The sequence below is a fragment of the Drosophila hydei genome, unplaced genomic scaffold (assembly GCF_003285905.1).
Source record: "Drosophila hydei strain 15085-1641.00,03,60 unplaced genomic scaffold, DhydRS2 tig00000060-arrow-pilon, whole genome shotgun sequence".
NCBI lineage: Eukaryota > Metazoa > Arthropoda > Insecta > Diptera > Drosophilidae > Drosophila > Drosophila hydei.
The window spans coordinates 6,352,059-6,372,658 of NW_022045656.1; the positions used below are offsets into that span (position 1 = coordinate 6,352,059).

Consider the following 20,600-nt stretch of genomic DNA (forward strand, 5'->3'; position numbering starts at 1 on the left):
TTTTCCCTTTAGATCAATATTCAACATTTTTGTAAAATATTAGAAACTAATTTTAAAAATTTGTAGATATTGTTAAAACTGTGGAAAATTGGGGAGCACTATTAATTTATTATAATATTTTGAGCTCATATTATAATAAATTATTATTATTATTATTATTATTATTATTATATTATTATTATTTAAGATCGAATTAAAGTAAAATTATTAAGTAAATATAAATTCGAATTAAAAAAGAAAAATTAAATAAAAAACATTTGTACTGCTTTAATTTTATTGTTAAAAAAATAATTTTTGGAAAAAAATCAATTATTATAAATAAACTAGAATTTTATAAATTTATTTTTAGTGCTTTAAAATATTCAAAATCAATCATTTATATTGTTTATTTATTAACTTTGTAAGTTTCTATGTTAATTATATCAATAGAAATTTTTTTTAATTTCTCTATTTATGTACAAAACGTTTAAACTCTAATTGGCTATTTCCAATCAGATAACTAAGGATATTACGTATATTCTATATATATAATTTCGTTTAGTGAGTGATGCTGCAGCATCTCTAGTATCTTGTGGCATCCCCCTGTGTGTCTTTTTAACGTGCAGCGTCGTAATCGATGGTTAATCCAATTCGACACATGGATGGTTAAATAGTTGGTTAGTTGGATAGGTGGGTGTGGGGTATAATTATATACGAGTCGCGCAGTTCGAGTAAATATAATAATGGCCAGGTGATTAAGAGTCATGGGAAATGGAATGCGTTCATTTTCCCAGTTGGCCAGGCCCAAAGACGCTTCCTGCGAACGCCTCACATTGCCACATTGCCATTGGCATTGGCATTGGCAATGGCAATGGCAATGGGTCTAGTAGTAAGTAGGGCTGAGCCTATGTCTCAGCTTCAATCTGGGCGGTTGTTGACTGCTGCCCAGCAGCAGCAGCAGCAGCAAAATGTTGGCTGAGGTTGTGGCCGAGTCTGTGCGTGCGTAGTGCAATCAAAAATTCTATCGAGGAACGCACCAAGATTTTGGGCCGCCCTACGTGTAACGTTTATTGACGTTATTGTTGTTGTTGTTGTTCTCGAAGCTGATTTTGCCGCCGGGGCGACGCCGACGCTGACGGTAACGTCGCTGTTGCTGCCGCTGTCGCTGTCGCTGCCGCTGCTGCAGCGTAGGCCTGTCGACGCATTCAGTTTAATGTGACCGCCGCGTCGCGTCTTCTCGCTATCGGGATTTAGTGTTGAACATTCTAGTTCAATATGATGAATAAGTTCCATGATTCATATTTGAGTCGCACTAGTTCAGCGTTGGGCAGCAGTTCATTTGGAGTTCTCATTGAACTGGTGCTAATGAATGTTTGAACTGTTCATTTGAACGACCTGTTTAATTGAACGTAACGACACAGCTCTGCTGCTGGATCAAGAACTTTGGCGTCTAAAGGCAACTATTTGGATGGCCTTCGTCTTAACAGCATTCATCCATATCCATCTATACATGTTGCTGTTGCTCCCTTGCTTATTTTAGTGCTGCTGCTGCTGCTGTCGCTGCTTCTGCTGCTGTTGCTGCTGCTGCTGCTAGTTGATCTTCTGATCTTCACCATTTGTGTGCTTACTTTGTTGGTTCGTCTTTTGCTGCTGCTGCTTCTTTTCAGCTTCGTCTTCGTCTCTGTTGCTGCTCTTCTTCTTCTTCGTTTTCTGGGCTGTTGTTGTTGTTGTCGTTGTATCCCTTTTCTTAGCTTTATTTCATTGCTAGTTTTCGCAGCGACTTGTTCGGGGCTCTGCGCTGTTTGGTCTAAAAATAAACTTGGCACAAGATTGAGGAATTTAATTCGCCTTTTGGTAGAAAATCCTCGACTTTGCAAACGGACTTTGGCAACACGCGCAGACGCGCAACAGCGCGTCGTTGCTTCGGTTTATTTTTGCCTCTACCCATACCCATACACACGCACATGCACGCACACAAGTGTAAATAAATATTTGAATCTGTATCTCAGGTGCGTGCATTGCTCCTGTATAAAGCGACTCGCAATCCACTTTAGCGTCAACTTGAGCTCTGATGATGATGACATGGTCATGGTCATGGTATGTTGCCTATTGAAGAGCGGAGAGTGGAAGAGAGTGGCGACGGGTATGCTTATCAACTATATTATACAGGTAGATTTTCCGCATCAAATCAAAGGATTAAATATTCTATAATGACATTCAGCTCATGATGCTGATCCGATGCTCAAATCCCATTTGGCATTTGCTTTTGATTTGAACCTATGTCAGCAGTAAATCTACATACAAAACATATTTGTGTAGGTACGTATGTGTGTTTGTAGTCATCCTTTGCTGCTGTCTGCTGTTGTCCTTGATATGCGAAGGTCATCAGCATTTGCATCTCTTGGCCTGCATCACTTACCACGTGTCGTGATGGCCAAGCCCACAAAATTGCCCTCCAGTTTATTCATACATAAATTCATATGCTTCGCAGTCCCATCGAATTTTCCAATAAGTTATTAAAATATGCGAAATCGCGATCAGCATTTGCAATAAATGCTAAGCGTAACTAACGAAATTATTACCCAAGATGAACTTTATATACCCTACGAAAGGCTAATGTTAATGTTATCATGGTTTGAACAACAAATTGTGGAGTTGTTTGGAATTGGATTTAAACTCTATCTATGAAATATACTACAGTATAAGCATTAAGCCCAACAATTTGTAGTCTGACATTTGTTCATTCGGCTAGATACATATTATATATATGAATATCAATATTTCAAATCCGTATTATCTATATAAATTACGAGATTAATACTTCAGTTTGGTGAAGTAACCCGCTGAGTGTTCGTAATTATGTATTTGGTGTTGTGTCAAGTACTTCTTCATAAGCAAGTAAGCTTAATATTAAATCAGCTTGGCCCCAAATATATTTGATGTATATTATAAATAAGAACTTTTTAAAAATCAATATTTGAATAGTTCAAGAATTTCATTATTGTAAAAAAATGGGAAATTTATATTTGAAATTGAAATTTATATTTGACTCATAAACACATTTTTTTACTGTTTTTAAGTCTGCCAGGAATATTGAAATGATTCAATTCGATTGATTCATAAAATAGATAAAAAAGGGAATTATTTTAAAGCACTTTAAAGAAAATGGAGTTGATGCCCTTGAAGATTTTCTAAAAATATATATGAATATATTTCCTAATTATTAAAGATTTTTTTGTTTAAAAACTTCATTTTTGCTGAAGCATCCTAGCATCGACGTCTTCGATAGACCATTAAAATCCAATCAGTCAAACAGATTAATGTGATTTATAAATATGAATATTTTCCTATATATATGCCATAGATGAGTATATAATATGTATGAAGTGTGCTGCAGAAATTGTGAAATGCGCCCACTCATGCGTTACACGAATCGTGACAAAGTTGTTATATGCTTATGCTAGGGTATAATATCTTAAGCAGATTACTCGTCTGTGCGCTTCTTGATATCGGAGCAAGCTGTACGCTGCTTTAGCCATAACCATATCAACGGTAAATAATTTCGATCACAAAAGCCAGCCAAAGAGACATGAGCATTTGGCATGCCCAATGCCCGATTCCCGATTCCCGATTCTTGGCCGAATGCCTGATGCCTAATGGCCTATGGCTGAGCAGAGAGCTAGCTAGCTTGGCAATCAAGAGAATGAGGACGAGGCAAATTTGGCCCATGCCAATGATGTCCACGAAAGACCAACGACAACAACAACAATAACGAAGTTTTGAGTTCCTCTTTGTGTGATTCACGTCATTTCGAATTCCATGTCAAAAGGTGAAGCCAATTCAACGTTTCTGGCGAACTGCGGCAAAAAAATCACGACCAACTGGCAAAAGGCAAAAGGCAAAAGGCAATAGGCAACTGGCAACTGGCAGCAAAATAACAAAGCCATGAAAAATAACAACTACAACAAAAGTCAAAACACGAAAATCGCGCTGAATGAAGATTATTTTCAACTAATTTGTTGCTTCAACTGTTATTCCACATACTCAGCCCCCAACCTACTTATCAACCGAACATGATCTTTCGTGGGGACACTCACGTGCCCCAAAGCTCCTAGACTCAATTTGATGTAGAGCAGCGTGAATGCCAGTTAGTGCCACTAATATGGCCATTAGAATACGGAGTTGAGGAAGTCAGCAATGAAACTCAAAGACGGAAGTTCTCTTTTATAAGAACATTTACCGTTTAAATTGGGCAAGGAAGAGGAAGAGGGGGATGGGAGGCCGAAGAAGCTTATACTTACGAGTTACCTATGCTCTTACCAAGTGTCAGCCTAACAGATGGTCCCAGGTCTCATTTCCACGGCCAGGGTCATTACAAACAGACACTCACACACCCACACACACACACCTACACACACACTTAGTTAGTGGCGAGTCTATTTGGCAAATTGAAATGCCACTGCCAACATCTCGGCATTTAAGCAGACATTCAATGTGACTGTGAATGCGAATAGAAATGCGGGTGCGGGTCCGGGTTCGGGTGTGGGTGAGTTCAAGAACCTTTTTCTGCTGCTCTTGTTGTTGTTGCTAACCATGACTAACTGAATGAGCGAATGACTGAATGACTGATAGCTGAAAGCTAAAGTGCCGTGCAAAATGCCCGATTCTGCACTTGACCGACGCCCAGCCAAAGACCCCGGAGAGAGCCGAAAACCAAGAATCCAAAGCACAGCTGACATCAAGTGGCGAGACAGAGTTTAAGTTAAGCTGCTCGCTATAATTACTGAAGAAGAAGACTTCCCCATTGCCAGGGCCTTAAGCCCTAGGCCAAACTCAAAGTCAAAGTCAAAGTCAAAGTCAAAGCCAGAGCCAGAGCCAGAGCCACAGCCACTGCCAGCAGATAGTGTTTTGTGTCGCCTACGACCGAGTCATTTGCTGTCTTTACCTTTGCCTTTCAAGTGCATGTATGTACGTGTGTATATGTATGTATGTGAGTGTGTTTCTCACGACATCAGCAACAGCAACAACAGCAGCAGTAGCACCTAAACGCGCCGGTAGCTACTCGTATCTAGAGTCAAGGGCAAGCACAAGGATTGGGGGGACTCAGATCTCAAGCTCAACGGGCACACGCGAATGCACATTGAAGCAAGCTAACCAGGAGGTTTAATTCAAAAGGCGGAAAAAGCTTAGCTAAACAAATTATAACTATAATAATATAAACTCGTTCTTTTAATGATCCGTTGGATGTCACCTGCCACATGATTGACCCTTATGATATAAGTGGATGTAAATATTACTAAAATAACATAATAAAATATGAATACATGGCAGATTGCATAGGGTATATATATTCTTGACTCGTAAGAACAGCCAAATCTATGAATCTATCTGTCTATACGTTTGTTCTAGCTAGAGACTTGAAGTATAATAATATTTGTCCTAATTACAAGCATATTTTTCTATTTCTCAGAAAATTTTTAAAACTAGTATTAGATTCTAAAGGAACTTGAACTGCAAATGTCATAAAGTAAATAATTAGTCAATGTTTTTACCTTACACAGGCGACCGTTCCATACTCCACCCATTCATATATAATATAAAAATATATGTTTCTGTTTGACAAAAATTCAACTCTTTCTATGCTGTTAGACTAAAATACTTTCCAAGAGGAAATCCCGATGATAACACTTAGTTTTATCGAACATATATCGTAACTTTCTAAACTATAATTTAAAGCTAACTTTTCGGAAACTACAGAACATTTATATATACGTAATATATTTTGCTCAGCACTTTTAGTGAAGTAATTTGCTTTTTGAATTGCATCTGTATTTGGGTTCTCGAAATTGTGATGAGATCAACTTGGTAAGAGCCAAAGATTAAATTGGTGTTCTAACTTGATTGCAGGCAGACAAAGAGGTAGCTAAGGTAGGTGCGAGCCGATTAAGCAGACCGTGTTTATTAGTGCGTGTCTTGTTACAGAGAGGCTCTATATATACACACATATATAGGAGTAAAATAAAAAATAGACACATCTCTGCCCAAGGGCGTCGTATAATGGTGGAGGGTCAATGCACAAGCTGGCGGTGCGACGACCCGGCACTAAGTAATTAACGAAAACTAAAAAAATTGAGCTGACGAAAGTCCACATTAGATCGCTAATGATCCACCGTGGAAGAACGAAGATGATCATATTACATACTTAGTTAGACCTTAGCTTTAGGTATTGCTGTCAATTAATGACTGCGATTAGCAGTCTCTTGCAGTTTCTCCATGCAGAGTCTGGCTAATAGCAGGTGAGAAACCTTTCGATTGCAAGATACTCTACTTCAAATGTTTTTTGTTCTGTGTGTAACGGGCAGAAGACGCGATGTGTACTATGGCATATATGTTCCTGATTTGTCTTAAATATATATAAATAATATATATAAATATATATATATAAATATAGCTAAATATATATTTTACAAAATATCATAAAGGGTATTACCAATAAAAAAATATAGAATATTTGGTAATTAGAACAATGGGAATGAGTAAACATTGTGTTTGGGTCGATGCGGCACTTGTTCGCCGCTTTTTGTTAATTATAGTTATGCGACCTTCCAGCATGGGATAAACCACTTTGTGCTCCATATAGTACTTGTTTAAGATTTCCCTATCAATCAGTTCGAGCTCTTCAAAACTCGGTTCTGTGGGATCCTTGAAGTATTTGTGACCATCGCCACCATTGAAAAGATAATTGGGCACAATCACCGAATAGTGTCGGTCTTTAATTAAGGGCAGGTATTCGGGAATTCTACAGTGAGAGCATAGAACGTTTATTGATGTGATGCGCCTTCCCTTGGGTTGATTGTAGTTGATGACCATGCGAATGCCAGACACCTGCAGAAAGCCGCCATCTTTCTTGGTGTGACGCAACGTGGCCGAATACTCCAAAGCTTTGAGAAGATCTTTGCCCGTAATCCGACTGACTACTACGCGATTGCCAAAGGGCAAAGCCTTCATGACATCCATTTCGCTTATGGATCCATCTGATCCCGGATCTATGCTCGAGCGTATACCTAATGGAGATCTGTCAAAAGTTTCTTGAATATATAAAGATTTAAGTCAATTACCTCCCGCATTCATGATGCCTATTGCAGCATCCGTCCAATAAACACCGCCGTAGTTCTCAATAACACGGGCGTAGACAAAGGCATCTGCAATGAAGCTGCCAAAATTACATTCGCGCTCTCGGCACACGGATGGGTCCCCATTGAGCAGCACCTTCGTTGTGCCAACAATTTTCTCTTCAAGTTTTTCTATTGTAGCTCGCTTTCCGGCCAACATAGATCGGACTCTGATATCATGCTGTATCGAATCGTCCAATAGTATGGGTGAGCCAGTATATTTGATCAGATATCCTCCATTGTCAAACTGTTCGAATTTATCTTATAAATACATGCTCGTTCATATAGTGAAATGAGTCTATTGGTTCTATGTAATGCTTCCCGTGTTTACTTGTCCTACCTAATGGCCTACCTACAGCCGACTAACTATCTCTATTAATACTTATTTATATTATATGTTCTACAGAGAGTTCAACTGATTGTTCCCCATTTAACTTACCTCGACATCAAGTTTACCCAAATATTTGCCAAATGCATATGCCTGAACCACAGGCACTTGTTGACCATTTGATCGGGTGACCACAGTCGGATAATTGCCCTCAGGTATCTCCTTAGCTGGTGGAGAGCCAGTGAATAGAAACGTTCTCGAGTGTCCGCCGACGACAATGTCGACATCCATGCAATTCTCGGCAATCTCTTGATCCATTTTGTAGCCAGAGTTTCCGAGGGCAATGATGATCTTAACTCCCTTAGCAATTAGTTTTTTCACTTCGGCACTAATGAGACAAACTACGTGATTATTGTAAAATAGTCCGATTTCAGACTCACTTTATGGCCGGTATTTCATTTTGAATTTCAACTTGAAGACCTGCCACTTCACTCACTGTCATGGGTGTTACATAGCCGACGACTCCAATCTTCATTTCAAATTTTGTGATGATAACCGACTTGGCTAAGTTGGTAATGTTGCGTAGTATTGGATTCTTCTCAAACTCCATATTAGTGCAGACAACGGGAAACTTTGCATTCCTTAAAAAAGGCATCAGACCTTTCACGTTGTCATCGAACTCATGATTGCCAAAAGACTGTTTAAGGCAGGAAATGTGTAAGTCTGGGATGTTTACGAGATTTAATGAACGTTTTCATTTCCTACCACTGCATCTGGTTCAATAATATTCAGCAGCTCAGCCGCTAGATCTCCCTTGTATAAAGTATACCAGGGCGTGCCTTGAAATGTATTGCCAGCATTCAGATAAATCGTCGGACCCTCAGCTCGTGCCTTGGCCACACTAAACAAAAAGCAGCTGGATCGATCCAAACGCCAAATCGTTGGAAATACTCACGCCGTAGCTACTCTCGCCATGCCCCCAAAGCACAGACCCCGCTCATCGTCGCCTATGGGACAAGTTTCTTTGGGGCTCTTTATAGACACATATCTGCCTCGTATATCATTGTTGTGTACTATGGAGAACCTAAAGCCTAGATTTCGCCCAACAAACAATAGCAATAGTATGATGAAAATCCAGTAATCCACATTCCACTTGACGATCATTGAAACACTTTTGAGACTCATTTATTCATTTGCTGTTTTTATTTTGTTATTTAGTCTATAAATGATTGAAGTTGATAAGTTAACTATGAACTAGGCAGCATTGCAAATGAGACTGATATACGAAATATATATCTCAAAACTAAAGAACTTTACTGCTATTAGTACCTATATTGAAAGATACTTTCAGTGAACTCATATTGTGCTAAATACCGATTTACAGGTAATCGAATTCTAGCTAGTTTTATAATGTTTGTAATGTAAAATATTATATATGCACATACTTTCATAAATATTATCTGACTTTACTTTTTTAATATCTCGACACGGAAAGCCCGAAAATATTGATATTTAAATATTTTTAACTGCTCTCTGGCTGTGATCGAGTTTTATTTCTGCTTAATATTATTGTATATAAATTGGATTAATTTGAACCCGTGAACACAATGCGACCTTCCAGTCCCGTAAATACGAAGTCACGGTACTTAAAGTATTGGCGAACAGCTGCAACGATAGACTTTTGCATAAGTATTTTCACAGGGTTAGATTCCTCTACCAAAGCGAAATCCAACCCGCCATCAAGAATAAACTGTGGCACGATCACATTGTAGTAGGCGTTATTATTCAGATCACTGTACGAAGGCACTATGCAGTCAGCGCATCGCACTTGCACAGATACAACACGGCTACCATCTGGCATAGCTTTATTGTAGGCCACATGTATGCCGGATACCTGAAGAAACGCTCCATTCGATTCATTGAATCTAGACGAAACCGAATGCTCAAGTGCGTTTCTTAAAGTCTTGCCACTAATTCGTGAGACATATATATCATTATCGAACGGAAAAACCGTAATGAGATCGCCTAAAGTTATAATTCCATCCGACTTTCGTTCAATTGAGCTGCGTATACCTGAAATGTAAGGCTTAAGTCTCATACTTCTCTTGAATTTACAGCAAGTACTCACCGCCCGCGTGATGCAAGGCAATAGCTGCATCTGTCCAGTAATCGCCGCCCTGATCTTCCAATACTCTACTAAATATCATTGCATCGGTAATTAGATTTCCCATATTACACTCGACGGAACGACAATAGGCCTTACGGCCCTCCAAATACACCTTGGAATGCCCTACCACAGAATTTTCTAATGCTGTAATATTCTCTCTGTACACGCTGAGCAGATCCAGCACGTCCTTCTCTTGCGGCACGCTAGCATCGAGTAGTATCGGCGAGCCATCAAATTCGATTAGATTTCCATCTTTATCGAACTGTTAATAAACCTCCTTTAGTATATAGTTTGTTTGTTTCAGGTTCAACTTACCTTCACATGTAATTTGCCCAAGTACTTCGTGTAGGCGTAGGCCTGAAGGACAGGAACTTGTTTCCCACTCTTCTGTGTTATCATAGTCGGATAGGGACCGTCTATACTTTCGACACTTGGCTGTGGTCCATTGAACAAGAAAGTGTTCGTATGTCCGCCAATAACGATATCGACTTCGGGACAGTTCCTAGCTATTTCCTGATCCTTTCTATAGCCTGAGTGTCCCAAGGCAATAATAATTGTATACCCTTGAGCCGTAAGCTTAGCTGCCTCTGCGCTGAAAGTAAGCAGTTCACATAAGGGTAAAGGTGTATAAATTAATATTACTATCATTATTTAAGTAGCTGACAATCAACCAAATCAGGCTACTCACTTGATAGAATCGATCTCTTCATAAAACTCAACATTGGTTTTTATTGACAGCAAACTCGTCTCTGGCGTGAGGTATCCAATCACAGCAACTTTTGTGCCATTTGCATCGAGTATAGTTGAATTGGCTAAATGCTTAGCTGCAGCCAATGCTGGTTCCCCTGTAAAGTTCAGATTGCTGGCCAACACTGGGAAACTGACGTCATTTAAAAATGGTATGAGGCCCTCTAACTTCTCATCAAACTCGTGATTTCCCAAAGACTAAAATGAAAATATAATATATCAATAAATTATTTCACACACTTTAATAATGTTTTTTTACCATGGCATCTGGTTTCAATTTGTTGAGAAAATCACTGGCGATTTTATGTTTGAAGATTGTGAACCATGCGGTTCCAGCATACGTATCACCGGCATTCAAATAAAATACTGGAGTTCCTCCATTCTTGGCCTCTGCACGATGTTTGCGAACTCTGTAACAAAGTACTATTATTTACCTGAGTGATAAATCTCTTTTATGCAATTTACTCATGGGCTACACGTGCAAAGCCACCGTAGCATTTATTGTTTTTGACATCCTCCGGAGGACAGCTTTCACTGTTGACGTTCGTCTGCTCGAACCTCGAGTGCATATCATTATTGTGGAGTATTATAAACTCAGTTGATACCACGGGCTTCGCTTCTAAAGGACTTGCTGTCAGCTGTTTGGCAAGTAGCAAGATAATTGCCAAAAGTTTCCATGGATGAATCATTTGGCTTGGAAGCTAAAAAAATGTTTGTCGTAATATAATATGAAATATAATTTAATATATGTGTAAAACATAATGTGCTTTAATTATAATTCTGAAGGTACCTTACGTCAAATCAGCTTAATGCGATCTATCATATTTTCTATTTAAATTATGAGGTCTATATTCATACCTTGTATACATATTATATATATGGGCTATACTAATAGATCTTCTTCACTTTGCAGTATAATTATATCTTATATAGTTACATATTTAAAAGTATTTGTTTTGTTTTATATAAATTGCAATCTTAAATTCAAAGTAAAATACTTTCAAGGAGTAAACTTACAAGATTATTAGAATGAGAATGAAATGAACACCTTTGAGTGTATTATAACCGACCACAGCTACGTCTACGAATCCACTGCCAATTGAATGGATGCTGGCTGGCAAATGCTATCGATACTGTGACGGATACGGTTGAGACTTGCTAAGTGCCTTATCATGATGCAATGATATACGTCATTCTCGGTGACGTTTGGTGACATTTGCTGCTACCCTATGCAAAAATTCAATCGGCCTTTGAAGCTATACCAATCGGAAAAAATGCGTGGAAATATATATCAAAAAGCGGTTTTTAGTAACAGTTCCTATAAGTTGGGCAATATAAAGCTGCTCTTAAATTTCATTCATTCAATATAAATGTAAAAATTGTATATGTAAAGTTCACTACGAAATATTGGCTTCATCATAAAGTAGATAAAAGATTAAAATAATTTTTGCAAACTCACTCGACTGCAAGCACTACCAAAGACCTCTGAATATATCATTATGACTATTTCAATTAAAAGTTTAATTATTTACTTATGTATTAAATACCTTTTGCTATGGGGAAAACGGGAAATTTCAATTGCATAAAACTAATATACTCTTTTAAATTTGTTAGCTTTGTTCAAACAATCAATTATGTTAATAACATAAAATAAAGAGAATTCTCTTAGCAGCAGAAATTCTATTTACCATCATATTATATCAAAATCCTTTGCTGCGACCTGTGGCAATCGAAAGTGAAAAATGAATGAAGGAAGCAAGCAATTGCAATATAAATTTAATCTGATTCATACAACGGAAGCTTTGTGAGTACTTCAATTGTTTAAAGATTTAAAATAAACATTTTTTACTTGCACTTTGTGTTTTTGCATCCGTTTGGCAAAGCGAAAGGCGTTTGTATATAAGCAAAATCCTCCACAATGCAGAATCATTGCAAGCACAGCATTCGAATCGTGAGAACATTCCTTAGCCAAGCATCCTTAGCAACACACACTAAACAATATGAAGGTCATCACTGTAGCTCTGATTGCACTGATCCTGGCTGTTGCGTCAGCCCATCCTCAGATCGAACGTGGCTCAATATATGCGCCCAGTGGAGTAAGTCAGAAAATATTACTTAGCCTAGTTTACAGCTTATAACTCTCTCAAACGTTTGCAGCGGTTCGCCATGACTGAGAACTGGGCAGCTCCACCTGTGGACCTGAGTCTACCCATTATATTCCTGCCAGAGGCAACGCCTATTAGAGAGCCGCCACAGGAGCCAAAGCTCACGCCGCGTCCCTTGAAGAAGAACTGAATTTGTTGTATTTATAATCGTATATTAATTATTTATGTTAAATTACTGTAAATGACATACTGAAGATACTATAATATATAAAGATGTTCATAAATTGCAAACTGTATTTCTTTTTTATATATAGAACAAGGAAACAAAACATAACAAACGTTTACAGCATACATTATGCATTACGTAATTTATTTATTAACGAACTGAATCTTAACCAGCTTTTTATACAACTCAAAAATTATATGTATATATATATACATATATATTAAATTATGCAAAGCTCCAATTAACATTTAAAATGAACACCTAAATAAAACAAAATAAACAATCACATTTAAGCAAATTTAAGATGTTCATGGCAAAGTTAATGCTGTGCAGCAACAGCTGCTGGCTTCATCTCGGAATGGAATCAGTTATGAGCGACTCCAGTCTAATTGAATCTAATACAAGACAACGAATTAATATGCCATTTAAAATACGTATTATGTGGAAACAGAAGATGATAATAGAGAGATAATAAAGAGCTTTAGCACTGAAGAATCCAGAATCAGCTTGTGACTCACATGATTAGTCACATGTTGCTAGAGCTGTGAGTTGGAAGTCCTATTGCATACCCTAAAATATTCACCAAAAATTACCTCTTATGTCAACGAACCATTGTTTATCTGCAATTTACGCTGGGTTATTAAGCCTTCAAGGGCGAAGCTTTAACTTAACGAATCTAACGAATGCTGAGTTCCTAAAGTAGTTGACTGGCTTAAGGAAGTCATGGTCCGACGAGTAACCAAACAAACGAATCAAAGCCAAGTCTGTTGATAAATAAAAGCAAAAACTAATTATGTATTCAGCTGTGCTGCTGCTGAAAGTAAGTCAAAGGTAAAGTTACAGCTCAAAACTTTGTTATAACTTAACTAATATATATATAAGTAGTATCCTCCTTTACAGAATAACATATCTATACAATTGGGAGTCCCCGTGAAAAGTATTCACCTGGTACACATGCTTGATTAGGAGCTACTCTTGTATTTGTTTACTCAAACAAAGAACCCGTTCCGCTTTCTTGAAAGAAGATATACAAATGTTTATATCTATATATTGATATATATCAAAATATATACATATATATCTATAGTTTTATCGTAGGTCTGCTGCTATTATACATGTCGCTAATTAGTGTCAATATATCCCAAAAACCAGTAGACATAACACATTAAAAACGCCGAGACAACTCAAAAATGTAAGAGCATCCAGTTTTTCTACAATATCTGTGACTTACATATGCATACATATAACTTGAGACGAGGGGCGACTGGCTTATAAATTTTCGTATTAAACATTTCTAATTAAATTTGCATGAAAACCCAGAATCAAGCCCCGACGACGCTCGCAGCTTTAAAAGCGCAATTCCTAACATCTGGCTCTCGCATTGCTACTGACGATACAGCACAGAAAGGTTATTTATAATACTAGAGAAGAGCTCATATAGCTCATACAAATAGACCATATATAGATGTGTATTTAATATAATATAAAAGTGACAAAAAGTTTTGAGTGTGATTATGAAAGAAAGTGAATTGTGGTTGAGATTTTTTTGAGAAAAGTGTCGAAAGCGAAATTTTTGAAAACTTTTAAAATCTTTACAATAAAGTGGAAATTTAAAAAAAAAAAACAATAGACGGCATTTTAAAGTGTTGCTTTTTAGCTACAAAATATTTTTGAAAAAAAAAATAAAATTAATATTTATTAATGAACTATCTTGCGTTGAAAGAGACTAGCCAAAGAGAGGCATAAATGTGGGAAAGAGAGGTAGAAAGGAACAATTTAATAAATAACTTTTCAAAAATTTCAAAGGCGAAGATCAGTGCTTTCAGATATTATGATAAAGTCTTAAAAAAATAAGTTTTAATAATCAAGAACAGAAACTCAAAAGTAGATAAAGCGATTCGGATTCAACAGACTTAAAACCTTTAAAATAGTATAAATTCTAATGTTTACTAAATCCTGTTGGAGTGTGTTAATTGAATGTGATTAAGCAACAAAGCGAAATGCATTTTAAATAATTAGCACGAAATGTGCTTTCAATAATTGCATAATATCTGACTTAACTGAACTCTAAAGCAAGTCAGCTCAGCGACCGCATGTCAATAAAATGTTTGCTTTTTTTAATCACCTCGATCTGATGAGGTGCAAGGTTTTCTGGTTTTACCGCGCAGGCTAATCGTCGCTCAAGTGAAAATTATAAAGCAGCAGCAGCAAACTGCATTGATAATGATAAAAAAAAGCACATTGATGAAGATTTACGTTTAATTTGATTTGTTCATAAACACAAACCTGGTGACGCCTAATTAACTGGCGAAACTTGATTTCAGAATTTAACAATCAATTTCAATAAATGCTTTTTGTGTAGCCTGGCAACAGTTCCCGTTGCGAAATACTAAATATTATTAAAAAATAATTAAAAGCTTATTCATTTTCTAAAAACCTTGTGACTTTTTGTACACCTTATATATATATATATATATATATATATATATATATATATATATATATATATATATATATATATATATATGCAATCTCTAGAGTGAATGTCATTTCAAATACTTTTCTCTGAGAACAGACAAATTCTGGTCTGAAGCTCAGTTAACCGTCTTGCATAGAAATTTATGTAACCTTTGGAAACCTTCCTCTCATGCTCACAGATCATTATGAGGCAGTTGCTAATCCTAACCCTGTTCGTGGCCTTAGCCTCTGCTCAGTTCGGTGGCTTTCGTGGAAATTTCGGTGGTAACTTTGCTGCAAATTTGGGATCAAATCTGGAACAGCATGCAAATAGACTGCAGCAAACGGTCTCAGTCATTGCCAGCAGATTGCCTTCACCGCCTGTGATCACAAATGTGAAAGATTTTGGTGAATTTTTGGTAAGTTCATTTGAGTAATACCAAAAAAGAGCTAATGATTAACAAATTGCCTGTTCAATAGGCGCAATCTGGCAAAACGTATGCCTCGGCAGCTGATCGTCAGTTGAGAGAGGGCATCTTTGGTGCACGAAAGAGCTTGGTTGATGCCACCAATGCGGCCTTCAAGGGCGGAGCTAAGACCTATGAGCTGGCTGTGAATGCATTTGCTGATCTAACGAATGCTGAGTTCCTCAAGCAGTTGACTGGCTTAAGGAAGTCATCGTCCGGCGAGTAAGTGAACGCACGAATCAAAGTCAAGTCTTTTGACATATAATAGCAAAAACTAATTATGTGCTCAACTGGGATGTCTTCTTCTGCTGTCTTGCAGAGAAAGCGCGAAGGCGCATCGTCTGTCACCCAAGCTGAATAAGAATGCCAAGGTGCCTGACTCCTTTGATTGGCGTGAGAAGGGCGGCGTCACGCCCGTCAAATTCCAGGGCGACTGTGGTTCCTGTTGGTCGTTTGCCGCAACTGGTGCCATTGAGGGTCACGTGTTCCGGAAAACGGGTAAACTGCCAAATCTGTCGGAGCAGAATCTGGTCGATTGCGGCCCCAAGAATCTGGGTCTTGATGGCTGCGATGGCGGCTTCCAGGAGTATGCCTTCAATTTTGTAAAGCAGCAGGATGGCATTGCCGTTGGCGGCAAATATCCCTACGTGGATAGGAAGGATAATTGCAAGTACAAGAGTAACTTGTCTGGCGCACAAATCACCGGATTCGCAGCTATTCCACCCAAGGATGAAAAAGCCATGAAAACGGTGATTGCTACTCAGGGTCCATTGGCTTGCTCGGTGTACGGACTGGAGAGCTTGCTGCTGTACAAGAGTGGTATTTATGCGGATGAGGAATGTAACAAGGGTGAGGTAAATCACTCCGTTCTGGTCGTTGGTTACGGTTCCGAAAATGGACAGGACTATTGGATTATCAAGAATTCGTGGGACACGATCTGGGGCGAACAAGGCTACTTCCGCTTGCCACGTGGCAAAAACTTCTGCGGCATTGCCACCGAGTGCAGTTATCCCATTGTTTAATGACAGAATATCTTTATAGCTAAATATTTGTCTATGTATTGAAAGAAAAGTTATACAATTTCAAACAAATAAATTTTATTGTTCTAAGACTTGATTAATGTTTAATTAACACTTTTTATATGATTAGAGAACTCAAGGTCATGTTTATTAATTACAATAAATGAATGCGCTATTTTCATATATTTTTATTATTGATTAATAAAGGAATATAAATCGTTGATTTAATCATAAAAGTGGAAATCTCCATTTATTTTGACTTTCAAAACTTGCCGCCAATTATCATATTGGAGAGTCCAGGGCTGCATCGTTACAAAAGATTGTGATGGCTGTAAAATGTGCGTTTACGGCTTTCATTTAAGCCAGCAAATAATATAAGATTAATGAATGATGAATGAATTAATAAGTTGTTTCATTTTTCATATATTAAATTCGGTAAATATTGGCTTCTTTTTTTTGCTTCAATCTACTAAACAGTATAAATTCATTCGAGTGTGAAGCAAATACAGAGCGCAAAGTTTCGGGTAGTTGTTATTAGTGCTGTAAAACGTTATCATTCAGTCAACTGGTTCAAGTGGTTCTTCTCATGTTCTATTGTTCACTCATTCGTGAACAACACAACACTGCTGGAGTGGGAAATAAATAAATAAATAAATATAAATAGTCGCCAAGTAAACTGTTTATTTCGCAACAGAAACGAGCTATTAATGTGCATGAAAATGCAAACACCATAAAAAATGTGAATTGTGCGTGAATTGGAACGCAAATACCTAATGTTGTTCCTGCAGGTGTGTAGCTACAATTCTAACAAAACAGACCCCAAATGCCCAACCCACTTTTTGGGAAAGTGGTGGGCGTTGTCACCCCCGTGTCACAAGGCTGAATTCTCATTCACGTTCTCGTTTTATTCAATAACAATTCCCATTGTTCAACATTTTTCATTGATAATTAAACTGTTCTTTGTGTGTGCGTTTGTTGCCTAATTGCCTAATTCGAATTCCTTATTGCAGAAATGTGCTCGCTAGTCTAGTGCATTGATATTAATCCAAAGAAACCCCCAGGGTCATATGCATTTTACCAACACAAAGCCAACATCATATACCTAATTAATTACCATATACCCTACTATTGACTAACTGATCAAACTTCAAAATGGACGAAGACATTATGAATGCAGTAGAATCTCTTTTCGGCAAGGATGTTAAAATTGTGGACTGCGAAACGTCGTCTTCGGTGCAACAGGAGGAGGTGCTGCTGATCAATGGTGTGCCGGTCAAATTGGATGGCCTGCCGGCGGATGATGCCAGTGCCATTAAGAGCGCTCTGCTCGATGGACAGATGCCGGCTGTAGAGCATTTGAACCAGTTGCTGTTTCGTGCTGGACTCGCGCAACAGCCCATTGAAGTGGAAACATCGCTGACTGTTAAATCCTCGCTAACCACCACCGAGGAGGTGCTGGTCTCCCGTAACGGACAGGTGCTGGACGAACGAACTGTCGAAACCAAAGAGCACTTCAACCATCAGTCACACCAGAAAGAGATCTGGCAGCCAGTTCAACAGCAAAACGCATTGGCACGTGCGACGCCAGAGAATGCGTTGAAGTATCGGACAAATTCGAACTCCACGTTCTCTTCACAGACAACAACTGATGGGGAGCCAAATAGAGCTGGTGATCCTTTGGGTCGTCAATTGAATCAAACCTTTTCAAATGCCTCACTCATGTCGAGCAGCTCTGCCATTACCGGCTCGGATCAAGTGATTGGCTCGGCCTCTGCCTCTAATGTGTCAACTGCCACAACCCTGGGCGAGAAGAGCTCGAATATAAGCAGTTGCGATTCGGGCCACGACGGCCTCTTCCACAGCGTCTCAATGAGTATGCCCTATACGCAAATCAATGTTCGCGACACGCAAACAGATTCTTTGTACTGTGACATTCCCAGCTCGGCTGATGAAGCTGACGCCGTGTCGGTCGCTATGCTGGTAAGGACACAATGCATCAACAATAATAATAAATAGAAATCAATTCTAATGGCATTCCATTTACAGAGCACGCACCTACAAATCACAGAGCCATGCGATTTAGTTAACGATTGCCAAACAACGCCAGCTTATGCCAAAGACTTGCCAGCCGCTGGTAATTTGAGCACACTTGTCTCGCTTCTGGCCAGCTGCAAAAACGAGGACATGGAATTAGCATTTATATTATGCGCTCGTCTGTTTGTACCAATGCAAGAACTGCTGTCCATGTTGATTCAACAGTGCCACGGACAAGAAGATGAGCTCCTGCGTCTCCTGAGCCACTGGTTGCGCATATGCCCCAATGACTTTCGGAACGAGACACTGCTTCAACAGTTGCGCAAACAGAACGGCAACAAAGCTTTAAGCTCCTTTCTTGATTGCCTGCCCGACACACTTGATCGCCAGGATGCAAGTCGACGCTCACAACTACAGTATATGCTGGCCAAGCAGGCCTCGGCCAGTTCGTTGGGGCGACAGAGCAGTATTAAGTCACTAAAACGTTTTGCTGCGAATGTTTATAAAACAGATAATGTGCTCACCAAGTGCAGCAGCGCATTTGAATTGGCACACCAGCTTTATGCCATTGAATATGCCTACCTTTCGCAGTTACGACTGGAAGAGTTTATAGAATTGATAAGCAACGGCGAATTTAAAGTGTGCATGTCACAAACAAAGGCCAGCACGTTAGGCTCCCACTGCACCTCAGCAAAACAGGCTGATGTAAGCATTGAAGCCTACGTGCAGTGGTTCAATCAGCTCTCCTCATTAACTGCCACGGAGATACTCAAGGTGAGTAAGTCCAGCACACATCAAATGCACGTTATTAACCTACTCTCTTCCCATCAACAGCTTGGCAAAAAGTCCCAGCGTGCGCAGATGATTGAGTTCTGGATTGAAACAGCTTTGGAATGTTTTAATATCGGAAATTTTAACAGTTTGATGGCTATTTTGACAGCTCTCAATACGACAAATATATCACGGCTTAAGAAAACTGTAAGTGCAACTCTTAAAGTAAAATTACTGGATCATAAACTATATTTTCTTGCAGTGGTCTAAGCTGCAGACAACCAAATTTGAGGGCTTGGAACATCAAATGAATCCCAGTTCTGATTTTCAAAACTATCGATCAACCATGAAAGCCGCCATTTGGCGGTCCGAACGCGAAACAGCTAATAAAATTGAACGTGCCATCATACCATTCTTCTCGCTATTTCTAAAGGATATCTACGCCATTCATGAGAGTCATCCAACTAGGCAAGCACATCAATATTAAATTCCTTAAATTTACACCTTAATAATTAATCCATTTTTAGATTTGCTAATGGATTCCTTAATTTTGAGAAGTGTACACTTCTTGGCACACAGCTGCGCAACTTTTATAAATGTCAACAACTTGATTGCCCCTACGAGCAGTTGGCCAACGTTGTGGCCTATTTGCAGAAGGCTGAAGTTTTAACTGAGGACGGTCTTAAGAAAGCTTCATATGAGTGCGAGTCACCAACTGATGCTGGAGAGAGAGACCATTACAAAACGCTGAAAACTGCAAAGTAATAGAACATATTATTCGAAATATACCATAAGACAACATATTTTTTTAGGGCGAAAATCGAATCCATTCGAGCCTCGCACAAGCTTCCATAAAGTTTGTACACATTATTTTTTGTTGATACTTCCATGTTGCATTTGCAATCGCAATAACGATAATAACGATAATAATTTAACATAAAGAACGCAATCATATTTGTTAATTTGTACTTAAGACTTTAGGGTACACACCAACACACAAAATCACATACACATATTAAGCTGATTGTAAACAATTGGTTATTTGTATTCAAATTGAAGCTCCAATAAATTTACACATGCATAATATATTCGTGTACTCATAGAGTACTAAATATTATACTGCTTTCC

General features: G+C 38.5%; 4 protein-coding genes across 4 annotated transcripts; 2 read left to right on the top strand and 2 right to left on the bottom strand.

The window, feature by feature from the left end:
• Positions 1-6,465: 6,465 nt before the first annotated feature.
• Positions 6,466-8,736, bottom strand: LOC111600548 (protein 5NUC). The gene is made up of 6 exons (XM_023316693.2): positions 8,435-8,736; positions 8,245-8,380; positions 7,920-8,176; positions 7,591-7,867; positions 7,098-7,398; positions 6,466-7,043 (listed from the first exon to the last, which is right to left on the bottom strand). The coding sequence occupies exons 1-6, from the start codon at positions 8,662-8,664 to the stop codon at positions 6,466-6,468; spliced, it is 1,779 nt and encodes a 592-aa protein (XP_023172461.2). The 5' UTR covers positions 8,665-8,736.
• A 275-nt stretch (positions 8,737-9,011) lies between these two features.
• On the bottom strand, positions 9,012-11,513 carry LOC111600586 (protein 5NUC-like). The gene is made up of 7 exons (XM_023316776.2): positions 11,411-11,513; positions 10,859-11,094; positions 10,653-10,803; positions 10,335-10,591; positions 9,962-10,238; positions 9,608-9,908; positions 9,012-9,552 (listed from the first exon to the last, which is right to left on the bottom strand). Exons 2-7 carry the CDS (start codon positions 11,080-11,082, stop codon positions 9,065-9,067), a joined length of 1,698 nt encoding a protein of 565 aa, XP_023172544.2. The 5' UTR covers positions 11,083-11,094; positions 11,411-11,513; the 3' UTR covers positions 9,012-9,064.
• Positions 11,514-12,146: 633 nt separating this feature from the next.
• Positions 12,147-16,757, top strand: LOC111600547 (digestive cysteine proteinase 1). Its single transcript, XM_023316692.2, has 5 exons — positions 12,147-12,489; positions 12,551-12,685; positions 15,382-15,600; positions 15,662-15,870; positions 15,968-16,757. The coding sequence occupies exons 1-5, from the start codon at positions 12,394-12,396 to the stop codon at positions 16,668-16,670; spliced, it is 1,362 nt and encodes a 453-aa protein (XP_023172460.2). The 5' UTR covers positions 12,147-12,393; the 3' UTR covers positions 16,671-16,757.
• Positions 16,758-17,281: 524 nt separating this feature from the next.
• Positions 17,282-20,587, top strand: LOC111600566 (ras-GEF domain-containing family member 1C). The gene is made up of 6 exons (XM_023316750.2): positions 17,282-17,455; positions 17,678-18,647; positions 18,714-19,475; positions 19,536-19,679; positions 19,735-19,940; positions 20,000-20,587. Exons 2-6 carry the CDS (start codon positions 17,820-17,822, stop codon positions 20,235-20,237), a joined length of 2,178 nt encoding a protein of 725 aa, XP_023172518.1. The 5' UTR covers positions 17,282-17,455; positions 17,678-17,819; the 3' UTR covers positions 20,238-20,587.
• Positions 20,588-20,600: the final 13 nt, after the last annotated feature.

Excerpts from the sequence above, each read along its gene's own strand:
- LOC111600548 (XM_023316693.2), bottom strand. The coding sequence starts at position 8,664 with ATGAGTCTCAAAAGTGTTTCAATGATCGTCAAGTGGAATGTGGATTAC. Across the intron at positions 7,399-7,590 it reads TGGGTAAACTTGATGTCGAG|TTTGACAATGGAGGATATCT; the intron begins GTAAGTTAAATG and ends AAATTCGAACAG. Across the intron at positions 7,044-7,097 it reads AGGCATCATGAATGCGGGAG|GTATACGCTCGAGCATAGAT; the intron begins GTAATTGACTTA and ends GATCTCCATTAG.
- LOC111600586 (XM_023316776.2), bottom strand. The coding sequence starts at position 11,082 with ATGATTCATCCATGGAAACTTTTGGCAATTATCTTGCTACTTGCCAAA. Across the intron at positions 10,239-10,334 it reads GAAGAGATCGATTCTATCAA|CGCAGAGGCAGCTAAGCTTA; the intron begins GTGAGTAGCCTG and ends GCTTACTTTCAG. Across the intron at positions 9,909-9,961 it reads TGGGCAAATTACATGTGAAG|TTCGATAAAGATGGAAATCT; the intron begins GTAAGTTGAACC and ends GTTTATTAACAG.
- LOC111600547 (XM_023316692.2), top strand. The coding sequence starts at position 12,394 with ATGAAGGTCATCACTGTAGCTCTGATTGCACTGATCCTGGCTGTTGCG. Across the intron at positions 12,490-12,550 it reads CAATATATGCGCCCAGTGGA|CGGTTCGCCATGACTGAGAA; the intron begins GTAAGTCAGAAA and ends AAACGTTTGCAG. Across the intron at positions 15,601-15,661 it reads AAGATTTTGGTGAATTTTTG|GCGCAATCTGGCAAAACGTA; the intron begins GTAAGTTCATTT and ends CCTGTTCAATAG.
- LOC111600566 (XM_023316750.2), top strand. The coding sequence starts at position 17,820 with ATGGACGAAGACATTATGAATGCAGTAGAATCTCTTTTCGGCAAGGAT. Across the intron at positions 18,648-18,713 it reads CCGTGTCGGTCGCTATGCTG|AGCACGCACCTACAAATCAC; the intron begins GTAAGGACACAA and ends TTCCATTTACAG. Across the intron at positions 19,941-19,999 it reads CATGAGAGTCATCCAACTAG|ATTTGCTAATGGATTCCTTA; the intron begins GCAAGCACATCA and ends ATCCATTTTTAG.